Source organism: Triplophysa rosa, linkage group LG1 (genome assembly GCF_024868665.1).
Source record: "Triplophysa rosa linkage group LG1, Trosa_1v2, whole genome shotgun sequence".
NCBI lineage: Eukaryota > Metazoa > Chordata > Actinopteri > Cypriniformes > Nemacheilidae > Triplophysa > Triplophysa rosa.
This window is the reverse complement of record NC_079890.1, coordinates 17567493-17588771: the sequence shown is the minus strand read 5'-3', so window position 1 is coordinate 17588771 and position 21279 is coordinate 17567493. Positions and strand designations below refer to the sequence as shown.

Below are 21279 nucleotides of genomic sequence, written 5' to 3'. Positions count from 1 at the left end.
CAGATATAAATGCTAATGATGTTAAATATTTCTGTTTGTATTGTACTATATGATGCGTTTCTCTGAGTATAAGGCTTGTGTTAAGGGAAACTTCTGTGAAATTAAAGTCTTCTCTGCTGACGTGAAAGCTAAAAAGGGCCTTGTTTTGGAATATTTGGAATTATAGAAGCACTCTTTTAAAACGCAACAGAAACATCAGAAATGATGTTAAAACTTTGGTATGTGTTACAAACCAGCTGGAAAAATGTCTAGAACCATAAGGAGATGAGTTTAATTTGGCAGCATTTTACCTCACATGGATAAAAATGATTGTTTATACACTTTAAAATTATCATTATCATTTAGAAAGGAACCAAGACCACAATATACTTAAGTCCATAGCTTCATTTTAAATTCTTTTAATAAAATAGGTCCGTTTATCATAGTTATTTTTACAAATTCGAAAAATGAAATTGATCTATAGTGATATTAGACCAACCCAAATGACTATATTTCAAATTGGTATCCCTTAAATTGATAGTTTACCCAAAATGAAAATTGCATCATCATATACTCACCCTCTTGTCATTTCAAACTTTGATGACTTTCTTTCTTCCGCAACACAAAAGAAGATATTTTGAAGAAAGTTGGTAACCGAACAGTACTAGCTCCATTCACTTCTATTGTATGGACACAAAACCAATGCAAGTCAATGGGGGCCAGTTAACAACATTCTTCAAAATATCTTCTTGTGTTCTTCTGAAGAAAGTCATACAAGTTTGAAATGACAAGAGGGTGAGCAAATGATGACAGAATTTAAGTTTTGGGTGAACTATCCCTTTGATGGCTATGCTGATAACCTTGTCTTCATGTACTGTGCATTAAAGTTTGAAGAAATCCAGTTTTATACAACTAATTTGTATAACTACAAACTGTAACATCCTCTGTAGTTTTCCAGGCAATTTGCTAAGTTCAAACTTAAAAACATTTATGATTAAACTGTTTTGTGTCTTTTGGTAGTATTACCTGTAGGGGGCTCCACGTTCTGCCTGTTTTATTGCACCGGTTTTTCTCAAACATTGTATATTCTGTATATTATAACACATTATAACAATTATTACATTAAGGTTCCATTTATAATGCATTTGTAAATGTGTTCATTAATGATTAACAAGTCATTTACAAATGCATTATAAAGCAGTTATAACTGTGTAAATAAAAAGGGGGATTCTAATGAAATACCTGCCAAATAGTGAGTCATTTTTAACTCGCATATTATAAATGCTTAATAAATGTATTTATTCATTATTTATTTGCAAAATAGGCTGTCTGACTGGAGACTGTAGGGTATGTTATGTTGTTTTTTCTTATTATTGTATATTTCATATCTTATGTCACTTTTCAAACCATGTTGCTTACTTGATCCATTTCCAAATGTCTTACGGTGCCCTCCAGAACGCCTCCAGATCATGATGCTTATCCAAGGCAGATTTTTCTTGCTTACCAAGATAAATTCATCAATTTTTTTATCACCTTTTAACACTAAATGCACAAAGGTGTTTATGATGTTTTATTGATGATTCAATTACTTCCAATAGTTAATCAAAACAAATCATTTATTTATTGTAGAAACAGAATGCTTTCTCACAAGGCTACATCTCTGATGTGAATCATATATTTAGAAGTATTTACATCCCATGAAAGTGCACTTTAAAGAAAAGTGAACACCTATGAAGTATTCATTCACAACTTCAAACACCTAACTTATAAATGTTAAGAGTTATAAAATGTTAGCAAACCATGAAAGTGTGCCTTAATATAGTGGATTCATGTGAACCATTTATTAATGAGTTATGAACATTGTGAATATATAACATGTGCAAATGAAATCTCCAGGTCTATGTAGTTAGCAGGAGCAGATGAAGTCAGCTGATTTACACTTTTACACACAGCACAGTCAAGTTTGCTAGCTCAGACACTGGACTTTTACTCTACTTTATTCTTATTTCTGAAAATAACTGAATGAATTGCCTTTTAACCTCATCTTCTTGTTTTGCTTGAGGGCTATGGTGCTGAACATCACCCTCCGGTTTTGAATGATTTAACAAATGATACTCTGGAGCTAAGTTTGTCTCATTTAAGGTAGCAAGGCTTCTAATCTCTATGACTGAATCTTAAATTCAACTTATTCTAGATTCCACATTCATAGGTCTTTACCGAACAAAATTTCTCAACTCTTATCATTTTCCACCTGCTTCTGTCTTTCCATTATACTATTTGCCATTTTTCTCCTCTCTTTATTCTCTCTGTCTGTCTCTTTCTCATCAGTTCATGAATATTTGTCAAGTTAAGTCTTACTATACTCTTTGCAGTTCTTGTTAGGAGCAAAGCATTAATGACATTCAGTCTATCCCTAATGTACATAAGTGTACGCTGGGAAAGGTTCACCTACTGCTGGCTAACAACGCTCCTATTGATGGCACAATCACAATGACGTGGTGGTCAGAAATACTGAGAGCATCCCATCTATCTCCAGCATCTACCACAATTTAAATTTTGTCATGGATTATTCACTCTCTAGTTGTTCTGAATCTTTATACATTTCTTTGTTTGGTTGAACAGGGAGAGAGATATTTTGACGAATGCTTGTAACCAAACAGTTCTTGGACACTTTTATTACTTTAGGAAAAATTACTTTATACGTTTTTTTCGTTCTGTTGAACACAAACGAAGATATTTTGAAGAATGTAGGACAGCAAACAGTTCTGGGGCACTTTTGACTAGGGTTGGGAATCGTTTCAATTTTATCGACTCCGATTCCAATTCTGATTTTGCTTATCGATTTCGATTCTTATCGATTCCCAGTTTCGATTCCACAGTTGAAGTAAAACATTTAGATATCAACCTGTATGGTCATTTAGCCTGCTTATTGACTTGTTTGCTAAATATATTTATATATATATATATACTGTATATTTATGAGCAGCGTTTTGTGTATATTTACACATAGAAACACACCTTTTCTGATTTATTACAATTTGTATTATCATAGTTGAACTACATCATGGTTAAACTGCAGTTACTATAATGCAACTATGGTTAATTTGTGATTCCTGTGCTTTAATGCAAATTCTATAGCTAAACTATGCTAACTATAGTAAAAAATATCGATAATTTTCATAAGGGCTTTTATTGAGATATCAGCAGATCATGCAACGCATGTACTTTTCTGAAAATATGCACACAGGAATTGATAAGAGGAATTCAAATTTTAATCTCAAGTATCCGATTCCTATTCCTTTCGATTCCGATCTGATTCCTAGCCTTTCGATTCCGATTCCAAATTGGAATTGATTTTCGATTCCCAACCCTACTTTTGACTTTGTAATTTTTCCTACTGTGGTAGTCAATGGGGTCCAAGAACTATTTGGTTACAAGCATTCTTCCAAATATCTTTCTCTGTGTGCATCAGAACAAAGAATTTGATACAGATTTGGGTCCACTCGAATGTGAGTAAATGATGACAGAACGCTTATTTTTGGGTGAACTGTCCCTTTAAAATACTAGACTCTCTCTCTCTCTCTCTCTCTGGAGCACTGCCACCCTCCTTTTAATCACTAATACAGTGGTTTACGACAGGGGTTTTCAAACTTTTTCATGCCACCCCCAAACATGATGAACCTTTTGCAAGGGACCGCTTTTCTAAAATACATATCCATTTTTTTGTAAAAAGAAGCATTTAAACTGTTAGACAAATGTGATATTATAAAGACAACATATTGTTTGTAGAAATGAAACTAATAATCTTCCGTAGAATTTTACAACTTTATTTTATTTTCTGGGGACCCCTTAGAACATTCTGAAGGCCCCCATGGGGGTCCCTGGTCCCCAGTTTGACAACCCGTGGTTAAGGGAACTTTCTTTGATCTCTCTTCCAGTGACAGTTTTTGAACACTTAAAGTCACATTAAAATCTGAATGGCTGAATGTCAACCGATTACATATTGTACAGAATAACAAAAAGTGGGATCTACAAACAATTGATGCTAAACCTTCAGAGATCAGAGATTCAATTGACTATTTTCACCACTATTCAGCTGGCACAGGATGATTTTTAATGGCTGTCAAGAAATCAATTCGCCTGAAGTTAACTGTGTTCTAAAAGTCTGACAACCAGAAAATGTCCAAATACTGCTTGCTTTGGTTTAGAAAAATGTCTGTTTAATCAGTTAGATAAATGCCACTTCTTTAATGCAAAGACATTCTTGTATTAACACTTTGTGGGGCCACACTGTTGTAAAAAAAACGACATGCTTAAGCAGTGTAGATTTATCCGGCTGTGTGGGTGTTGAAGGACAGGTATCAGATCCCTGTGAGGCTGGATCTTCACTGAGCTGTGTATGTTGTTAATGGACACAGGCAGGTTTAGTGTCTAATGAGCGCTTTCCCATGAGGAGGACACTGAACTGCTTCTATCCTGAAGACTGCTGTCAGCCACTCCCACTATTGTCCACATGTCTTACTCTAAACTCACTGCACTCACTTTCTCTCAAGACATCTCCTGAAGCCCTTTTTATCTTACACACAAGGTTCAGAGTCTTGATGCCTATGTGATTCGAATCCATGATAAACGAAAGATGATGACAGCAAAATTCTTTAGCTCACTCTTTCATTTTAATATTTAAATCGCAAGATCTCATACACACACGGATGGCATTCTCCATTGATGAATGTAGATCCTCAATGTGTTTTAATGTATTTTGACATAATTGTAGCCTCGTCTTCTTATCTGCTTTGAGAGCCTGATATGCTCACCCTTTTAAAAACAAGTTCAGTGCATATTCACAGATTCTTCGAAAGTGCCTCAACTTCTGCACAAGGAAATGGTCAGTGAAACAATAACAAGCAATTGCTCAATCCCAAGGAAAAAGCTAGAGATCATCGAAGCAAAGAACAAGTGGTCCTGTCATGCTTGTGCAACCATAGTTCATGTTAAAACTTTTTTTCAAGTCTAAGAAAAGTATCAAAGCAAAGCCAGGCCATTATGCTGAGATTTCCACAGATTTCATGCTTCTGCTTGGGTAATGGTAAACATGCCTCCCCATTCTTACAGTAGTAGCGTACATATCTCTCCTCTCCACTCCCTCTCTGGGCCTCATGCCAGCGTATCCAAGTGGTTCTGGACCACCAATTGTATCGCTGATCGTTTTGTCCCGTGTGCCACTCCTGAGTCTCAGTAACCGTGGTGACATGCCAAGTGTGCCAAGCATAAATTTGGTGTTCATACAATGGCAGAGGAATGGGGTTGTAAGGTCACTCTAAGTATGACGGGTCACTTTGTTCCACCTGGAATTAACTTATTTTTTTGCGATAAAACTAGCTCCTAAACCTGTGAGACGTTAGGGTGAAGAGGACTCCTTAGTCACTCAGACCAACTCTCAACAATCCTAAAATGGCTGTTACACCGGCAGTCTACCTTGAAACGTAAACATCTTAGAAAGATTTCATGACAATGAGCTTAACCATAAAGACTACTAATATCTGCTAACTGTTTATGAGACAGGCAAAATGCATACAATTAGATGAACATATACTTTATATATACTTTATATGAACATATACAGTAGTTTATTTCCAAAAGATAACTCCTTTTTTAAAATAATTAAAAAATCATGTTGTTTATTGTGTTATCATGTGTTTATTGTGTTTTATTGTATTTGTTAGCTGTATTTTTTAAAGTTATTGTTACTTAATAAAAACAAACGGTTTGATTTGATATTATGCACAATAAAACTTTATGCACAAAAAAAATGGAGTTATCTGTTTTTGTAAATGAACTTCACTTGTTGAATTAGTAGCTTAGTGTATATAATCTTAATTAGAATGCGGCAATAATTATATATTAAAATATTTTATTTGAAAAAAACGGAAAGTTTTTGAAACGGAAGTTGCGATTTACTTCTTTTCCGTGTCGTGACATGTATCCGAGTGAAACGGCTTCTGAAATTAGAAAAAAATGTAGGGCAGGGCTTTATTTTGCCCTTCCCTTTTTAATTGGTTTGTTGTAAGTTGGCCTGGCCATTGGACAGTCAATATATTCCTACCTCTTTTTTGTTGCTGACGTCATGTGGTGAAGAGTTGTTGTTGAGAGGGGGAGAGGAGCTTAATGTTTTTTATTAAAGATTACAAGCGCAAATGAATAAAAAAAAATAATAGTGTGCACGGATAAATCATTTATAATAATCACTGGAACACTGTGTAAAACACTTAGAATTTTCCTGTTTGATTGCATGGTGACTTTAATATTTCTTTCTGTTCCTTAGTAAAAGTTGCTCTCAGCAGCGTTGTGAATAGGTTTTAAGTAGAAACTCTTAACTAAAAACGTTTACTGCTGTTTAGGAGAGCTCTTGGTGTTAAGATAAAATGTTTTGTGAATACGGGCCCAGATACTGTATGTATCTAAACACAGTTCATTGACTTGTAACAAAATTATTCTGAAATACCTTGGCCTTCAATTCACTTGCATGTATGCCTTTGCACTGTGGATCAAAAGTTTCTCTCATTTGCTCAGGCTGTTGAACCCCAATCATGCAAAGAACAGATTCAAGGGCACTTTTACTAACTACACAAATATCTAATAGCCGCCATTCTGTCAAATTTCCTAGAATTAGATAAGTGTTAAATAAATGTTTTAGTATTCTACTGTATATATTTCCACTAACACATACTTTTATGGCATGTTCGTAATCCCCCCAGCCATTTCATCACCCTAAATGGGCTTTATCACCCTAAATATTCATGCATAAACAGCATTGTGTTTATGCATATCATTCGTCTTTTGTTTATTTTGATTTGTGCAGCCCACACTAATAACAACAAGCACATATCTCCTACCACACATATACACACGGGCGCTCCATTACGCCATGACAAAAGTGTCTGTGAAGTGGTGAAAGCAAAGTAATCTTCGATCATGACAGCATAGAGAGGCAGGAGATATTTACTGAGTGAACACACTCTGCACAGGAGCAGTGCTGTATGGAGAGAAACCAGCTGCAGGAGAGACATTCCCATTCTTTGATCTGTTTGTCCCTCAGGGGTTTGGATATAGGATTACCCCCAGGAACCCCATCAGGACGGTTTGCATTAGAAGAGAAATATCTCAGCCCATTCTGAACATTATTTGCCTCAGGCAAAATCTACGTATACACACAATATGAAATATATTCCATGAGGCGTGTTTACATGGGTAATGAATAAATGTTTGCATAATAATCTCCCATGGCTTAAGAAGACTTTCTAATCTGCCCAGTAAACATCTGAGGCCGGGCCTCTCCTCAAGATGTTGCCATCTGGTGTACATTATTTTGTTGAATTATCACATCATTTACACCTGATACCTTTACTGCTGGTATACCGAAAAATAAAAACATTTGTCTTCATCCCTCAAGTTGTTCCAAATATTTGATGAACACAGAGAAAGATATTTGGAAGAATGCTTGTAACCAAACAGTTCTTGGCCACCATTGACTAGGAAAAATGTCTTAATAAATGTATTTGTTCTGTTGTTTAGAATGATTACTTTAAGGAGCTAATGCTACCTGATATAATGAATATATAGTATATAGTTAAGTTAATGCAGTCATATTAAATATCATATTTTGTAGAGTTGTCAAACGATTAATCGTGATTAATCGCATCCAGAATAAAAGTGTACATTTACATAATATATGTCTGTGTACTGTGTATATTAATTTATAAACACATACACATACAGTATAGGTATTTAGGAAATATTTACATGTATTTATGTATATTTAACAATAATTAAATTATATATAAAGGTTTATTCATTTTTATATTTTCTGAAATATATGCTTTTATGTGTATTTTTTAGAAATACTAAATTAATATTATAAAATAACATATTTTATGTAAACAAAAACTTTTATTCTGGATGTGATTAATCATGATAATTCGTTTGACAGCCCTATATGTTTTGGCCTGAACAGAAGCAGTTAATTGACAGATGTTTCTGCATGGAACATATTTAGGTATGTTAACCAGACAAAATGATTTAGTGTATTACAATAAACACAGAAAATTACTCATATGTGCAGCATTTAGAGCCAGGACTGGACATGGACACAAATTTTCTGCTATTCACAACATATTACAATAAAAAATCAGCAACATTTATTCAATCAAGAATCAATTAATAATAATTAGTTAAATCAAGAATAAACATTATAATACAGAATAAATATAAAACAACAATTTACATAATGTTCCTTAAATACATTTTAATTGGAAGAGCATGTGGACACACACTGTCAGGCATATTCAGTTGAGTCTTATACCTTCTGTCTCCTGTGAGTCTGCATTGTTAAGATGACCCCAGCTGGAAGCCAGTGGGTGTCCCGTACACATGGCAGTGTCAGTGTCCAGGCGATGTGGGATCATCAGCCTGTTGGAGCACATGACACGGATGCACATGTGATCTCTCACCCCCTCAGCTCAGACACCAAGAGAGGGAAATTTCTCCCAGCCCCTTTGAAGGTCATATAAGGTTCTTGCAACCCATACCTTGTGAATGTGTGCACAAGAAAATCTACCACTTGCTTATGACCAAACAAGTTCATTTTGTGCACATTACTAGTCTAACTTTACTCTTTTATAATGACACATACTAGTGCGTCCTATGGTCAAACATTAATATGAAAGTTTTAATAACACATTTGACAGAAATATACAAACACGAGATGGACTGTGAATAAATAAGTGGGGCGTGCGAGCAATACATTAGCACATTATACGGTGAAGGCATATTTCTAATAATTCAAATGAAGCTCAGTGTAGCGCAACATATGTTTTGCGTCGTTGAAGCGTGCGTTTGGCGCAGCGCGTCTGCAGGTTGCAGGAAACAAGCATGTGTAACATGGAAAGGGGGTGTGTGAGGATACTGGCAGCGTTTCATGCAGCTCCAGTGGACACCTACAGTATAAGCGGGACTCGCTTGTGTGTGTGTGTGTGTGTGTGTGTGTGTGCGCGCGTTTGTGTGTAAAGAGACCTAACACACACTATCGCACACTTAACATTTGGACACAACATGGCGATGAGGCGCCGAGAGACACGACGACTCTTCCCCGACTAATGCGAGCACGTTGTGTTTATAGGTAGGGGAAAGCGCGTTGCAGGGATATAAGTGAAATTACGCGCAACCACTGAAATCAGAAGCGATTTAATCCGGATTCCATTGTATGCATGTAGCTATAGCGGTCATATAAAGCACACTACTGCTTTACCCCGCTACTGCTGGAAATCAAAAGCTGTACATGGCGGTGGAGAATATCTGGTTCTTCTGTCTACTTTCTCTGGGTTACTGTGGACTATCCGTGCAAGGTAATACCAGCTGTACATAACGTCTGTATTGCGCTTTAAGTTGCGTGTGTTTGGTAAGAACGAACGTGTTTCTTTGTATCTGTCAGGACATGTGAGACTGCTGAGAGAGAAATCTTGCACCTTGCTTGTTGCGGCGCTTTACTTTCTTCTCTTTTTAAATTAAAAACACTGAATTGCAAGATGTTTGCTAGTTTAACTTTTTGGTCACGATGAAACCAAATCTGAACGGCACTTTTGCTAATAGTATTCTGCGCTCAATCACAATAGCTAGTGGTATTAATAACCATGTTGGTAAAAACGACAGCAGCGTTAGATTAACAAAAATATATCAAGGCACATGAAGTGGTAATGTTTGCTCAGATTGGCGGATATAGTTGGGGGGCTTTAGTTTGGGAATGTAGGACAGGTTCATATCCTCTGGAAGAAGATATTTGGACTTTGAAATAGAGACAAATAGTCAACATACATGAACTAGATAACGCGCTTCTGTTGCCATTAGTTTTTACATGTACTCTGACATTCAAATGAAATCATTGACATACGAGTTTGCAAAATCAGCGCTTAATGTAGTGCGTGTTTCTTTGACTGTATAATACCTAGGAAATAATATAAGTTATGTCATATATTTCTATTAAATGAATGTCATGAAAGTGAAGATATAGCGGAAGGATGCAGTAGCCTCAGGGCGGAATCGGTGACTTTAATTCAGTCACAGGCGCTGGAGGAAACAGGAGTGGGACTGGGGAGTGGTCAGGACGATTTATCCACAGACATGCACCTTATTTACATAACAAAGAGCAGCACCGAAACACATGGGCACCTCCTGGCATAAACCAATGCCCTTACTGCTGTCCGTTGTGAGCAATGGCAAGCGCAGCGGTCAAAACGCGGTGTTTTAGCTGCGTGCACGCGCGTTTAAACCCTGTGCTGTAGCAAGAGAGGTTATTTACAGTGGGGCGGGACTTACTTGTGATCAATTTCAGGAAAATATACGACGTGCAAAGGGGTAGCTTTACTTTAGTCAGAAAAATAGCCTTTATGTATTTGACATTTTCTCTGATTTTCTTTTAATTAACGTCAAAAACTTAGACCTGTGTAGACAGATCTCTTATGAAGTCTACACAGGTCTTTTTGTTTTAATTTAAGTTTTTCACGTCAATCTTAAATTGACAGTGTGCAGGATGTACTGTACTACAATGTATGCGAGGCGTTTGACTATATTTGTTAAATAGTTTGAGATAATGTGCAGATTTGCATGCTACTGTACACCTGTGTAGATTATGCCTGGTCGTTTCATGAAATAACTTTCTGTTCCCACTGTAGGAGGTTTGTTTTTGTTCCCATGTGACTTGGTTAATGATAGACATACTCAGTCTTCAACATTTACCTTTCTAAAGTTTAGTCTCGCCGAAACGCACCTGAAATAGTGGTTCACTTAAAAAAATTACAGGCAGGTGTCTTTGCAAAATTAAACTTGGCAGATATTAAAACTAGAAAATGATGAGCCCCTCTTCTGAGTAGTGTGGGCTTCCCCGAGACTGTGTGCCAGCTTTACAGAGAGGAAGTTGTTTGAGTGTGTGTTGTTGTGGGAATTCAGAATGGTAAGTGATACTGGAGAATGTGGATAATTTGGGGTGAACCGTCTCTCTCTCTCTCTCTCTCTCTCTCTCTCTCTCTCTCTCTTAAACTGAAAACAAGCTTTATTGGCATGATTGCAGTACAGTATTGCCAAAGCAATGCTTATTAAAACAATATAAATGTTTACGAATATGCTTACGAATATGACAAGAGAAAAGATAAATTAATGTTGGCATACACACTTACACTTGTAACTGTAGATGGTACTCACTAGTTAGGGCAGTCACGAGGCCACAATTTTATTTTCGGGGGCTCCTATCTCAGAATGAGGGGGCCAGTGAGGGATGCATATATAGAAGCAATCATAAAGCTCGGGGGTCCGGACATGAAACTAAAGGGGTCTAGCCCCCCCCCAGTGTGGTTGTGGTTTGCGTTGTGGCAGTTTCTCTCTTTGTCCTACTCTTAAGATCCATAAACTGAACACTTCGATTTTCATGAGAAAAATCACATCATACCATACAAATATACAAGAACCTCAGTGAACTTATGGTGAATAGCTGAGTACTGGTGCGGTGTGTTGTGTGCTGTGAGGATGCTCTTAGGAGACGACACTTCTCTGCTTTAAAAGCACCAGCTGATGTTTTGCGTCCTCATAGAAAGCCTCCCGCTGTGTTATCTAACATTCCACTGTTCCTCAACAAGTCTGTATGCAGCTGCCTGCTTTCAGAGATTCACCAAAAAAAGAAAACTTGAGGTGAGTTGAGAGGTCAGAGATCATGTTTTACATGGTCTGGCTGCTGGCACTATAGGTCGACCCATTGTGGATTTTGCAGATGGCGATAACTAAGGTGGGGAAATGGACAGATAAAAGTTTTGAAAATCAATAATGTTAATGAAACACCAATGTTGAGCTTTGAACGCTGATCCCATTCACTTAAAGGAATAGTTCACCTTCGATATGAAAATTCTGTCATTATTTACATGCGCTCTTGTCATTTCAAACCTGTGTGACTGCCTTTCTTCTGCAGAACACAAAAGAAGATATTTTGAAAAATGTTTGTAATAGAAAACCGCTGGTCCCCATTGACTTGCATTGGTTTTGTGTCCATACAATAGAAGTCAATGGGGAGCAAAGGTTTTGGTTACCAACATTTTTCAGAATATCTTCTTTTGTGTTTTGCGAATGAAAGAAAATCAAGTGAGTTGCGGCAATGGAAGAGCACAGAGGAAAAACAACTGTCAGTGTTGATTTTTGCAGATAACTAATCTACTACCAATTAATCAATGTATTTATCAGTGTACTTTACCTCATATCTGTGACGTGGCCTCACAAGCATTATGCTCGAACCTGGCGTCCACCTTGTGTTAATCAAACCTTTAATCACAGCCTGTACCACTGAAGGGAAAGGGTTAATCTTTTGTGCTCCATAGCATTTATTTTCAGCCTTCACTAGATGTGCTGTGTAATCTTTCTGTAGCACCGCTGCAGCATTTCTGCCATTACCTCCATTAAGCATCACTTCGTGACCTCGTTTTGCCTCGTCATTACCAAGTCTTAATATTGTTTAATTCCTCTATGAGTGATGACTAGATTTGCAGTAATTACACAAACTGCAGAATATGCTTCTGAAATCACTATATTTATAATAACACAAGTCATGTACAGTAGTTGGATTTTGCATATAGTGACATTCATACAGTACTCTCTTCTAATGTTTTGATTTACACTTATGGCAAAGTTATTGTTGTGTTTAAATAATGATAGTGATTTTGTAGCTTCGTAGTCTTTAAACATTTCATAAAAAAACTCGTTTTCAGTATTAATGAAGGGCAGGTGCAGTACCACACATCATTTTCTGCTCCTTTATATCCATCTAGGGCTTGCCAGTGCTGAAAAAGAATCTTCACAAAACAGTCATAACAGATCTGACATGTATTCACCTTGTTTTGCTAACAAACACAATGAAGATGTGAATTAAATACAGAGGTGGACGAAGTACACAACTTCCTTACTTGAGTGAAAGTACAGATACTACTGGTCAAATATTACTCCACTACAAGTAAAAGTTGTAAAGACAGATTCTTACTTAAGTAAAAGTACAGAAGTACGTGCTTTTAAAAGTACTCAAGTATTAAAAGTAAATTTCCTTTATGTCAGTTGTGCACTGTTTTATTGTCGTATACCTTATGCATCTGAAGCAACCTACTGAATACACTGAGTAGCTCACAGTATCAGTTGTATTAAAGGAGTAGTTCACTTCAACATTTGCCGCCATTGACTTTCCATAGTCGTTTTTATTCCTACTATGGAAAGTCAATGGGGGAAAATTTTGCAGTGAGCAACTCCTTTAAGAGCTTTATATGTTTAGCACATATATGTTTAGTTCAGATATAATCCTGTATGATCATTTAGCCTAATTATCCTCATTAGCCCCCTAGGCCCATATGTATTTATGAGCAGTGTTCTTTTATTTTGTATATTCCCTTTACCAGTTTTAGCAGCAATTTACAAGTAAGTAGTAAGGTTCTTGTAAATAGTAAAGTGTAGAAGCCATGTGTTTGTTGGATTTATTACCATTTGTATTACCATAATTTAACTACAAACATAAACTATAGCTAGTATAATGAAACTATGTTCATTATGGCCCGGTTTCACAGACACGGCTTAGCTTAAGCCAGGACTATGCCTTAGTTAAATCAAGATATTTATGTCGCTTTTATAAAAATGCTTCAGAAGAATACATTACTGGTGTGCATCTCGAGACAAAACAATGGCACTGTTATATTTTAAGATATTTCTGTGCAAGTTATATTCATTTAAGACAGGTCACACATTCATTTTAGTCTGGTAGCCTTAAGCCTTGTCTGTGAAACCGGGCCTAAATGTTTAGTTGCTGTGGTTTTACTAAAGATTATTAATTGGAGTATGGTTCCTATATATAGAAAATGGTAAATATGTGGATACTGTGGTTTTACTGCAAATACCATCCCTGCTGAAAAAAACAATGATTTTTTTAATTAGAATGAGATTTTTAAATTAAATTCCTCTTTGTAGTGTGTTTTGGGTTTTATTCCAATAGGATTTACCATCCCATCAATAGAATACATCACATACAAGTAGACAACAAGTATCCATAGTACAATTCCCATTATAACCATTACATCCATTACATTTTATGTTGTATTTTGGGCAGGGTTCTATTGTTTTCATTTCAACAGGAATACTTCAACTATAGTTACTTCAGTGAAAACATCATTCATTTTCCAAATCGCTTTAAATGATATAGCAGTAACGTTAGATCAGAAGTTAACACGCACGTGTAGCTCAAGGTGTATGTGATGCTTATTTACCATTTAGCCGTTATGCCGATCATTTTCATGACAATGTTTCTACGATCTCTGTTCTGATCGTAACCCACAGATGATTACACCACACTTTAACATGTGCCTTTTTCGTTTTTTATTGTTCTATTTGCCTTTTTAGAGCGCTATCAACGGTGTAGCAGCGCCTACGTTTACATTAGTTTAGCGGGGAAGATCCCAGAGTTGCCAGATTTGCGTAAAAAAAATCTGCCAAATGGCTATTCAAAGCTTGCCGGAAAACCGCGAGCATAGAAAAACTGAAATACTTGGCAACAGTAAAAGGTCCTGGCAGATCGCAAGCCAGATAAATCGCGCACACAGGAAACCCGCTGCATAGAAACCATTTTCTACTTTTGGACCTTTTTATAAATGTAGTGGAGTAAAAAGTATGATATTTGTCTTTCAAATGTAGTGAAGTTAAAATACAAGTACTCAGAAAAAATAATACTCAAGTAAAGTACAGATACTCAAAAAGTGTACTTAAGTACAGTACTCAGGTAAATTTACTTCGTTACTGTCCACCACTGATTAAATATCATGTGTCATGAAATTTTCTTTATTCCTTATTTAGTTTTTTAGTTGTTTTACAGTCGGTTGAAGCTGGTTGAGTGGAATATGATAGTTCATATGTTTTTGTATTACTTGGTATACTTTTTGGTTTGGGTCTATGTGGTTGTTTAGAAACTAATTTAAGCCTCCATGTAATTTGCTGTTGCTGGTCAGTGGTGAGGTGAATCATTTTCAGTAGAAGGAAATGTGGCTTGTACAAGGAAATTATTCATTATCCTACTTCCTGTCAGTCTTTACAAAGGTCTTCCGCAGGTTGACCCTGGAAATGGTTGACAGATCTCTTCATTGATCTCTTTAATGTCTTTAATGTTTTAACTAGTGACACTTGACAGTATTTGAGTTGATGCCAAATGAAAAAGTTGCACATGTGTTATATAATTGATAATTTATTTATCACATGCCAAAAGTTCAATAGGAATCCACCAACTGATGTATGGAGTCATATAGGCCTAAACAAAGATGATAGTAGTTCTCAGTGTTCTGTGTTGCAATGGCTATTTGAATTCAGCATTTGTACACATGGACTTCAGGGATACTGTGACCTGGATAACAGCTGTCAAAATCTATCAGCATGTGACTCGACCAGAGATAGACCCTCAGAAGGGTCAAATGGCGATGGGGATGAAAAGATGGACATAATGCAAGACATAGGCGCTAGAAGAATAAGCAACGTTAATGGATACTTAGAAGTATTGCCCATGTAAATCATCAGTAGCAAAGGTGATTTTTCATTTGTCTTAAAATTCTCTTATGAAAAAATGTGGGATAGCCCTAAAATAACAAATTATGGATGACTATTTAACATTTCAAATGTTAATGCAATTAGTCATGCTCCTTGCCTTTGTATGTAAATTATGTAATGAGGTATTTTCATGTTAAAAGCAATTAAAGATTGAAGTACCGCCTCAGCTGTGACTACAGGCAATGTATCTCGACAGACCACACTTACTGAGAGAAGTCAGTGCAGAATACTTAAGGAACAGTTCACGCTGGATACATTTTTGCATTAAAAAATGGAAGACAGAATTATATAGTTGAGACACACAATTTGGACATACTGTATATATACAGCAGTGGAAAAAATGAAGAGACCATTCCAAATTTTCATTTAATCTTCATTCCTAGATGTATTGTGGTCATTCCAGTACAGTGTCTGTTAAATTTCAACAATATCAAACCTCAGGAGTCACATAAAGTCAACGACACATGAAAACTGTGATAAAAATCTAGGTTATTACATAAAAGTCTGATGTCTGAAAAAGAGTGTTAAATAACTTTTCTGTTATTTTGACCTGTTTCTCCAGTTTACATTTTCTGAAAATAAATGCAAATAGAAACAATATATATTTTTTACATTTGGGAGAATGGAGTGGAAATATTGTTAGTAGCTCACAGAATGAAACAAAAATAAACATTTTACCTAAACACAGCTATGAATAGTAAATTCGGATTTTCCCGCAGCTGAATGGAAGACATGGGGCTTTTTATGCATAATTTAAATTAAAGAAGTTTTTTTTTAATGCAGATTTTTTAAGATATTTTTCCAGATTTTAATTTTGGTAGAACATAATTTTGCCCGGTAGGTTAAGGGGTTTGGTCTTTTTCATTCAAGTAGATAGAGTTGTACTATCATGACTGGAAATAGCTGTTCAAGTGCGTGCCCATTATAGCCACCGAGTGGATGGATTTATCCTTAAGGGACTTTAATGAAAAGCATATCTCTTACCGATTAAAAACTCGATTGCAAAATGGATTGTTGTGGGCTCTAGGCCAGCGATAGGCTCATGTTCAGCAATATGGAAATAAAACAAACAGCACATTGACTCCTAAAGCTACTTTCTCTAATGTCTTTTTAATGTGTTTGCTAGTCTGCCACAATAATGAGACGTCTTTGAATTACCTTCATTCGAGGCTTTTCTCCGTATATTTTATATGTGATTTCTTGGGATTTTAAAAATCAGAAATGTATTTTTAACCAGGCTTGTCATATTTAAGGTGCACAGTCAAACTTTAATGCATCACTGCATTCTAGGGTGACCACCACCCAACAAACCAAATATGGGACAGGTAATCCGTTTGTGTGGGACAATGTGGGACACCGTAGCGCGAAACTGTGATATAATAACAGAATGAAAACATTTTTATATATTTTTTTAGCCTATAAAAATAATTTGTTACTTAGTCCATTCGAACTACTGTACAACATAATTAAGGCATAGATAAAATGTTATATAACAAACTATTTCAATTTAAGGTTCACTGTCTCTTTAAATTTCGAGCACAGATCAGACATAGAGTTATAATGTTGTACACTTTGAAGATCTTCTCAAAAATAGAAAACTAAAGGAATAAAGAACAAACAAATAATGAAAAAGAGTTTCTCTTTTAAAATGTATTGCTGTTAATTAATGCATTTTCATGATTTGCAATTTTTATTTTAATACCCTAACCACAACCTATAGGCTAAACACAGTTTCAAAGCCACACAATTTACGATGTTTACATGAGAGGATCTACTGACAGATGTCGCAGCCTCGATGACTGAATCACTGCCGTCTTCTCATACATTGGATAAAACTCAGTCTATAAAAATAGTTGCGTTTGTATTAGAGGTTGACTCCCTTGTCACAACCTCTTTGCCAGCTAAGAATTTTATTGCAGTCTTTATCTGACATGTTTAATACTTCTTTTAATTAACAGAAAAATCCTTGTAAGTGGTTTGGATGTTGGTGTGTGTCCGCATTCTTAATCTTCCTTCGTGTTACTTGTCATGAGGCATGCCTCGCCACCCTACTTTGAGCCCTCCTGTGCAGTCATGTGACTGAGTGGACAGCAGCATGGAATGGAAGGAATGCGATCGTATGACCCAACCAGCGTCATCATGAGGAATAGACCCCGCTTCACACGACTCTCACACATGTATGCACTGACGCATATATTCACGAGTTCGCCTGTGCAGATAATAATGATAGCAGGAGTAGGTAAGGTATGCGTATTTGGCATGCTGTCCGGGGAGCGGGCTCCGAGCTCGCCGGTTCCTTCTGAACCCGGAACACTCTTCCCCCCCGATAGGGGCGAGTGCACCGAGCTCGGAAACGGCCCGAACCCAGAGCTCACCCCGGGGTCCTGCTGGAGAAAGCGAGTTAGGGGAGAGGAGCCGGGGAGGTGGAGGGATGTTGAATTACTTGTAGAGATGGTAAGATTTCTGGACTATTTATGAGAAGGCTCGCTTGAGCTGATAGGGTAGATGTCGTGATTGCTGATAGCGAACCAGCCGAGTTTGATTATATGCTCCGGCTTCTCCCGAAGTTTGTTAATAAAACATAATTTCACGAGTTCGCCTGTGCAGATAATAATGATAGCAGGGGTAGGTAAGGTATTTGGCGTGCTGTCCGGGGAGCGGGCTCCAAGCTCGCCGGTTCCTTCTGAACCCGGAACACTCTCTCCCCGATAGGGGCGAGTGCACCGAGCTCAGAAACGGCCCGAACCCAGAGCTCACCCCAAAAGTGCAGGGAAACGCTGGACAGCAGCCGGGTAGCGCATACTACCCCCAAAACGCGAGGCTTCCTGGATGATGGCTTGCGTTCGCCATGGGGCCTGGGGGTCGTGCAGACCCTGATGGTGCGAGTGCTGCTGTGGCATCCAGATGTGTGGGGCTCTTGCAAGCGGGGAGACTGCTGCGGTCGTGGATCGAGAACTGGCCCTTGCAGGGCGGCTGATGCTGTTAAATTGGTGATGTAGGATATTCTGGAGCGTGGGGATGGAGAGTTGGTGCGTGCTCTTGCGGGAGCGAATAGCGCTGAGTGGGTGGTGATGTGGGTTCCTGCTGAGGTGTAGGTCCTGCTAAAAGGTGCCTGCTGAGCGGTAAAGTGTAGAGGTGCATGCCCCCGTAAGGAGCGACATTGCAGTGGTGAGGTTGAGTTTCTGGAGGTTGAGTCTGCTGCGGCAGAGATGGAAGCATGGATTTTAGATGTATTTGGAAAAAGAAGCGTGTAGTAGTGTGATTTAAGTCATCTGCGAAGAGGGGGTCGGATGGAGAATTAACTTGTGATCGTCAGAAGCGGAGGTAGGCTAAGAGGGTTTGATAAGGCTAGATTGGAGATTGAAGATATAGATGAAATGGCCTCTCCTGGCCTGATCAGTCTTGCTTCGTTTGATTAAAAATGAGATGGTTTCTGAATCGAGCACTGATAGATCCGAAATGGTAGGGTGAACTGAGGGATCGAAGTTGGACGTGATTTCCGAGCCTCTGAGAAATCTGAAGAAAGCTAGGATGAACATGGCATCGAGTGTGTGTGCAGTGTGATAGCCTCTGCAGAGGGTGGTAATGCATTTTGTCAGAACTTCTATGCTGATGGGTTTTCTGGGTGTCTGGGTGGGTGGGTTGGGCTCTCTGGATGCCTTTGATAAGCATGGATGCTTGGGAGCTGGCTATGGCTGGGCAGGGTGGAATGATGGAATTGAGGGAGGCATCTAGCAGGGCTTTTAAAGGGTGGTTCAATTGAAGATCAATTCCGAATAGGGAGGGACGGGCGTTGGTAGAGGGTCTGCGTCCGGCGCCAACAACCTGAATTTCTGGAATGAAAAACGGGAAAAGGCGTCAGCTATCTAGTTTTTGGACCCAGGGACGTGATTGGCCATCAGAATGAACTGGTCGCAAGCTGAGATCCAGATTAGGCGTCTGAGAAAAGGTATTAAGGCGGGTGAATGGGAGCGACCTTTGCTGATGCAATGCACCGTTGCTTCGTTGTCGCAATGGACCATGATGCTGGAGGTGGACCATTTTTTCCCAATAAATAGGCCGCTACGACTAGTGGGTAGAGCTCGAAAGGTGCTGATGACGCGAGAGGCTGCGGTAAACTTGTTAGCTGGGGGACCATGTGTACATGACCAGCGGCCTTGGTAAAATCCCCCGAAACTTACGGAAGAAGCTGCGTTGGTAAATAAACGGATGTCGACGGGGAGAGAGACCACGTCGTTGAAAAAAAAAGACACTCCATTCCATTGTTTGAGTAATTTGATCCATAAACTGAGCTCGTAGCTGCATGAGCTGGTTAGATGGATTAAATCCTATAGTGCGTGAGCGGTGGATGCGAGGGAGAGGAGATGCGTAACGAACGGTCGACCTTGCGGGATGATGCGCATCGTGAAGTTCAGGTGACTGAGAATTGATAGTAGCTCGCGTTTGGAGCAGTGCGGGGTGTCTATGAGGGGAGGAAGCGATCAAAATCGTCCTATCGATCTTTTCCTTGGGCAAAAAAGCCTGGAATTTGAGCGTATCGAGCTTAATGCCTAGAAATTCGATGGACGTGCTGGGTCCCTCAATTTTTTCGCATGAGAGAGGGATGCCGAGCTTCGCGAAGACTTCTTGGACTTTAGAAAGATGTGCGGCTGGGACAGATTCGGGGCGGCGAGATGATTAAAAAATCGTCTAGTAGGTGGATGAGGTGAGGAATAGCGTAGTTGTTAGAGAGAATCCAACAGATTGCCTCTGACAACATATCGAAAATCTTTGGGCTGCTTCTGCATCTGAAGGTGAGGCGGACGGAAAAATAGAATTCCTCATGCCAACGGAAGCAGAATAGGTGCCAAAAGTTTGGGTGTATCGGCATGACTTTAAATGTGGAGATGATGTCGACTTTGGCTAGTCAGGCGCCACGTCCAGCCAATTTAATCAGAGTGATGGCTTGCTAGATGTCATGTTAATGTAACGAAAATTTGGCAGGCGTGGAACGTGAGCGGTGGAGACAGGGGGAGGCGAGGTCTTGCAAGGGTGAATGGCGGGAGTGACCAGGGGACAGGCTGTGGTGCTGTGTGCCACTGAGCGGCACACCGCGCAAGAGATTTTGACAGCCCAAAAACACCCTGTTGTGAAGCTCAGTGGGGGGCACTGGTTCCAGTGAGCCACCCTGATTGCGCATTTTGCTGAAAAAATCTTGTGGTAAGTATAAAAATGTGCCCCCTCGTAGGAAAGCGCGAGCTCCGCGACTATGGTGAGATAGTCACCGAACTCACGCCTCCTGTGAGGGAACACCGTGCAAACAACATCTGTGAAACGGGAATATGCCACCGTGAATTCTGGAAAGACAAAGTGCGGGAGTGACTATGGGACGAGTTCTTAAAGGTGAATGAAAAATCGCCGTAAGTAATCTGACGATCTTCTGATGGGGGTGAGAGTGGTGATAAAAGGTGAAATAAATCTATATCCGCACCTGCCAGAATCTGCATCCTGGGGCGTTGATGGGCACTGGCATGGAAGGTGCTGAAGCCAATGAAAAAATAGGGCGGACCTGTGGCAGAGAGGACGAAGGGAATGGTGGCCGCTGGAGCGGCTAACTGAGGCAGCCTCACTCACAGTAGCGGCAGCATCCAGGGCGGGGGCTTGAGG

General features: G+C 38.7%; 1 protein-coding gene across 1 annotated transcript in view; it reads left to right on the top strand.

Annotated features, from left to right (window-relative positions):
* Window positions 1-9017: 9017 nt before the first annotated feature.
* The window catches only part of igdcc4 (immunoglobulin superfamily, DCC subclass, member 4), a 97064-nt gene continuing 84802 nt past the window's right edge, over window positions 9018-21279 (top strand). The window contains exon 1 of the mRNA XM_057341861.1: window positions 9018-9380. Within this exon, the coding sequence (XP_057197844.1) occupies window positions 9314-9380 (67 nt within the window). The 5' untranslated portion in view covers window positions 9018-9313. The remainder of the gene's footprint in view (window positions 9381-21279) is intronic.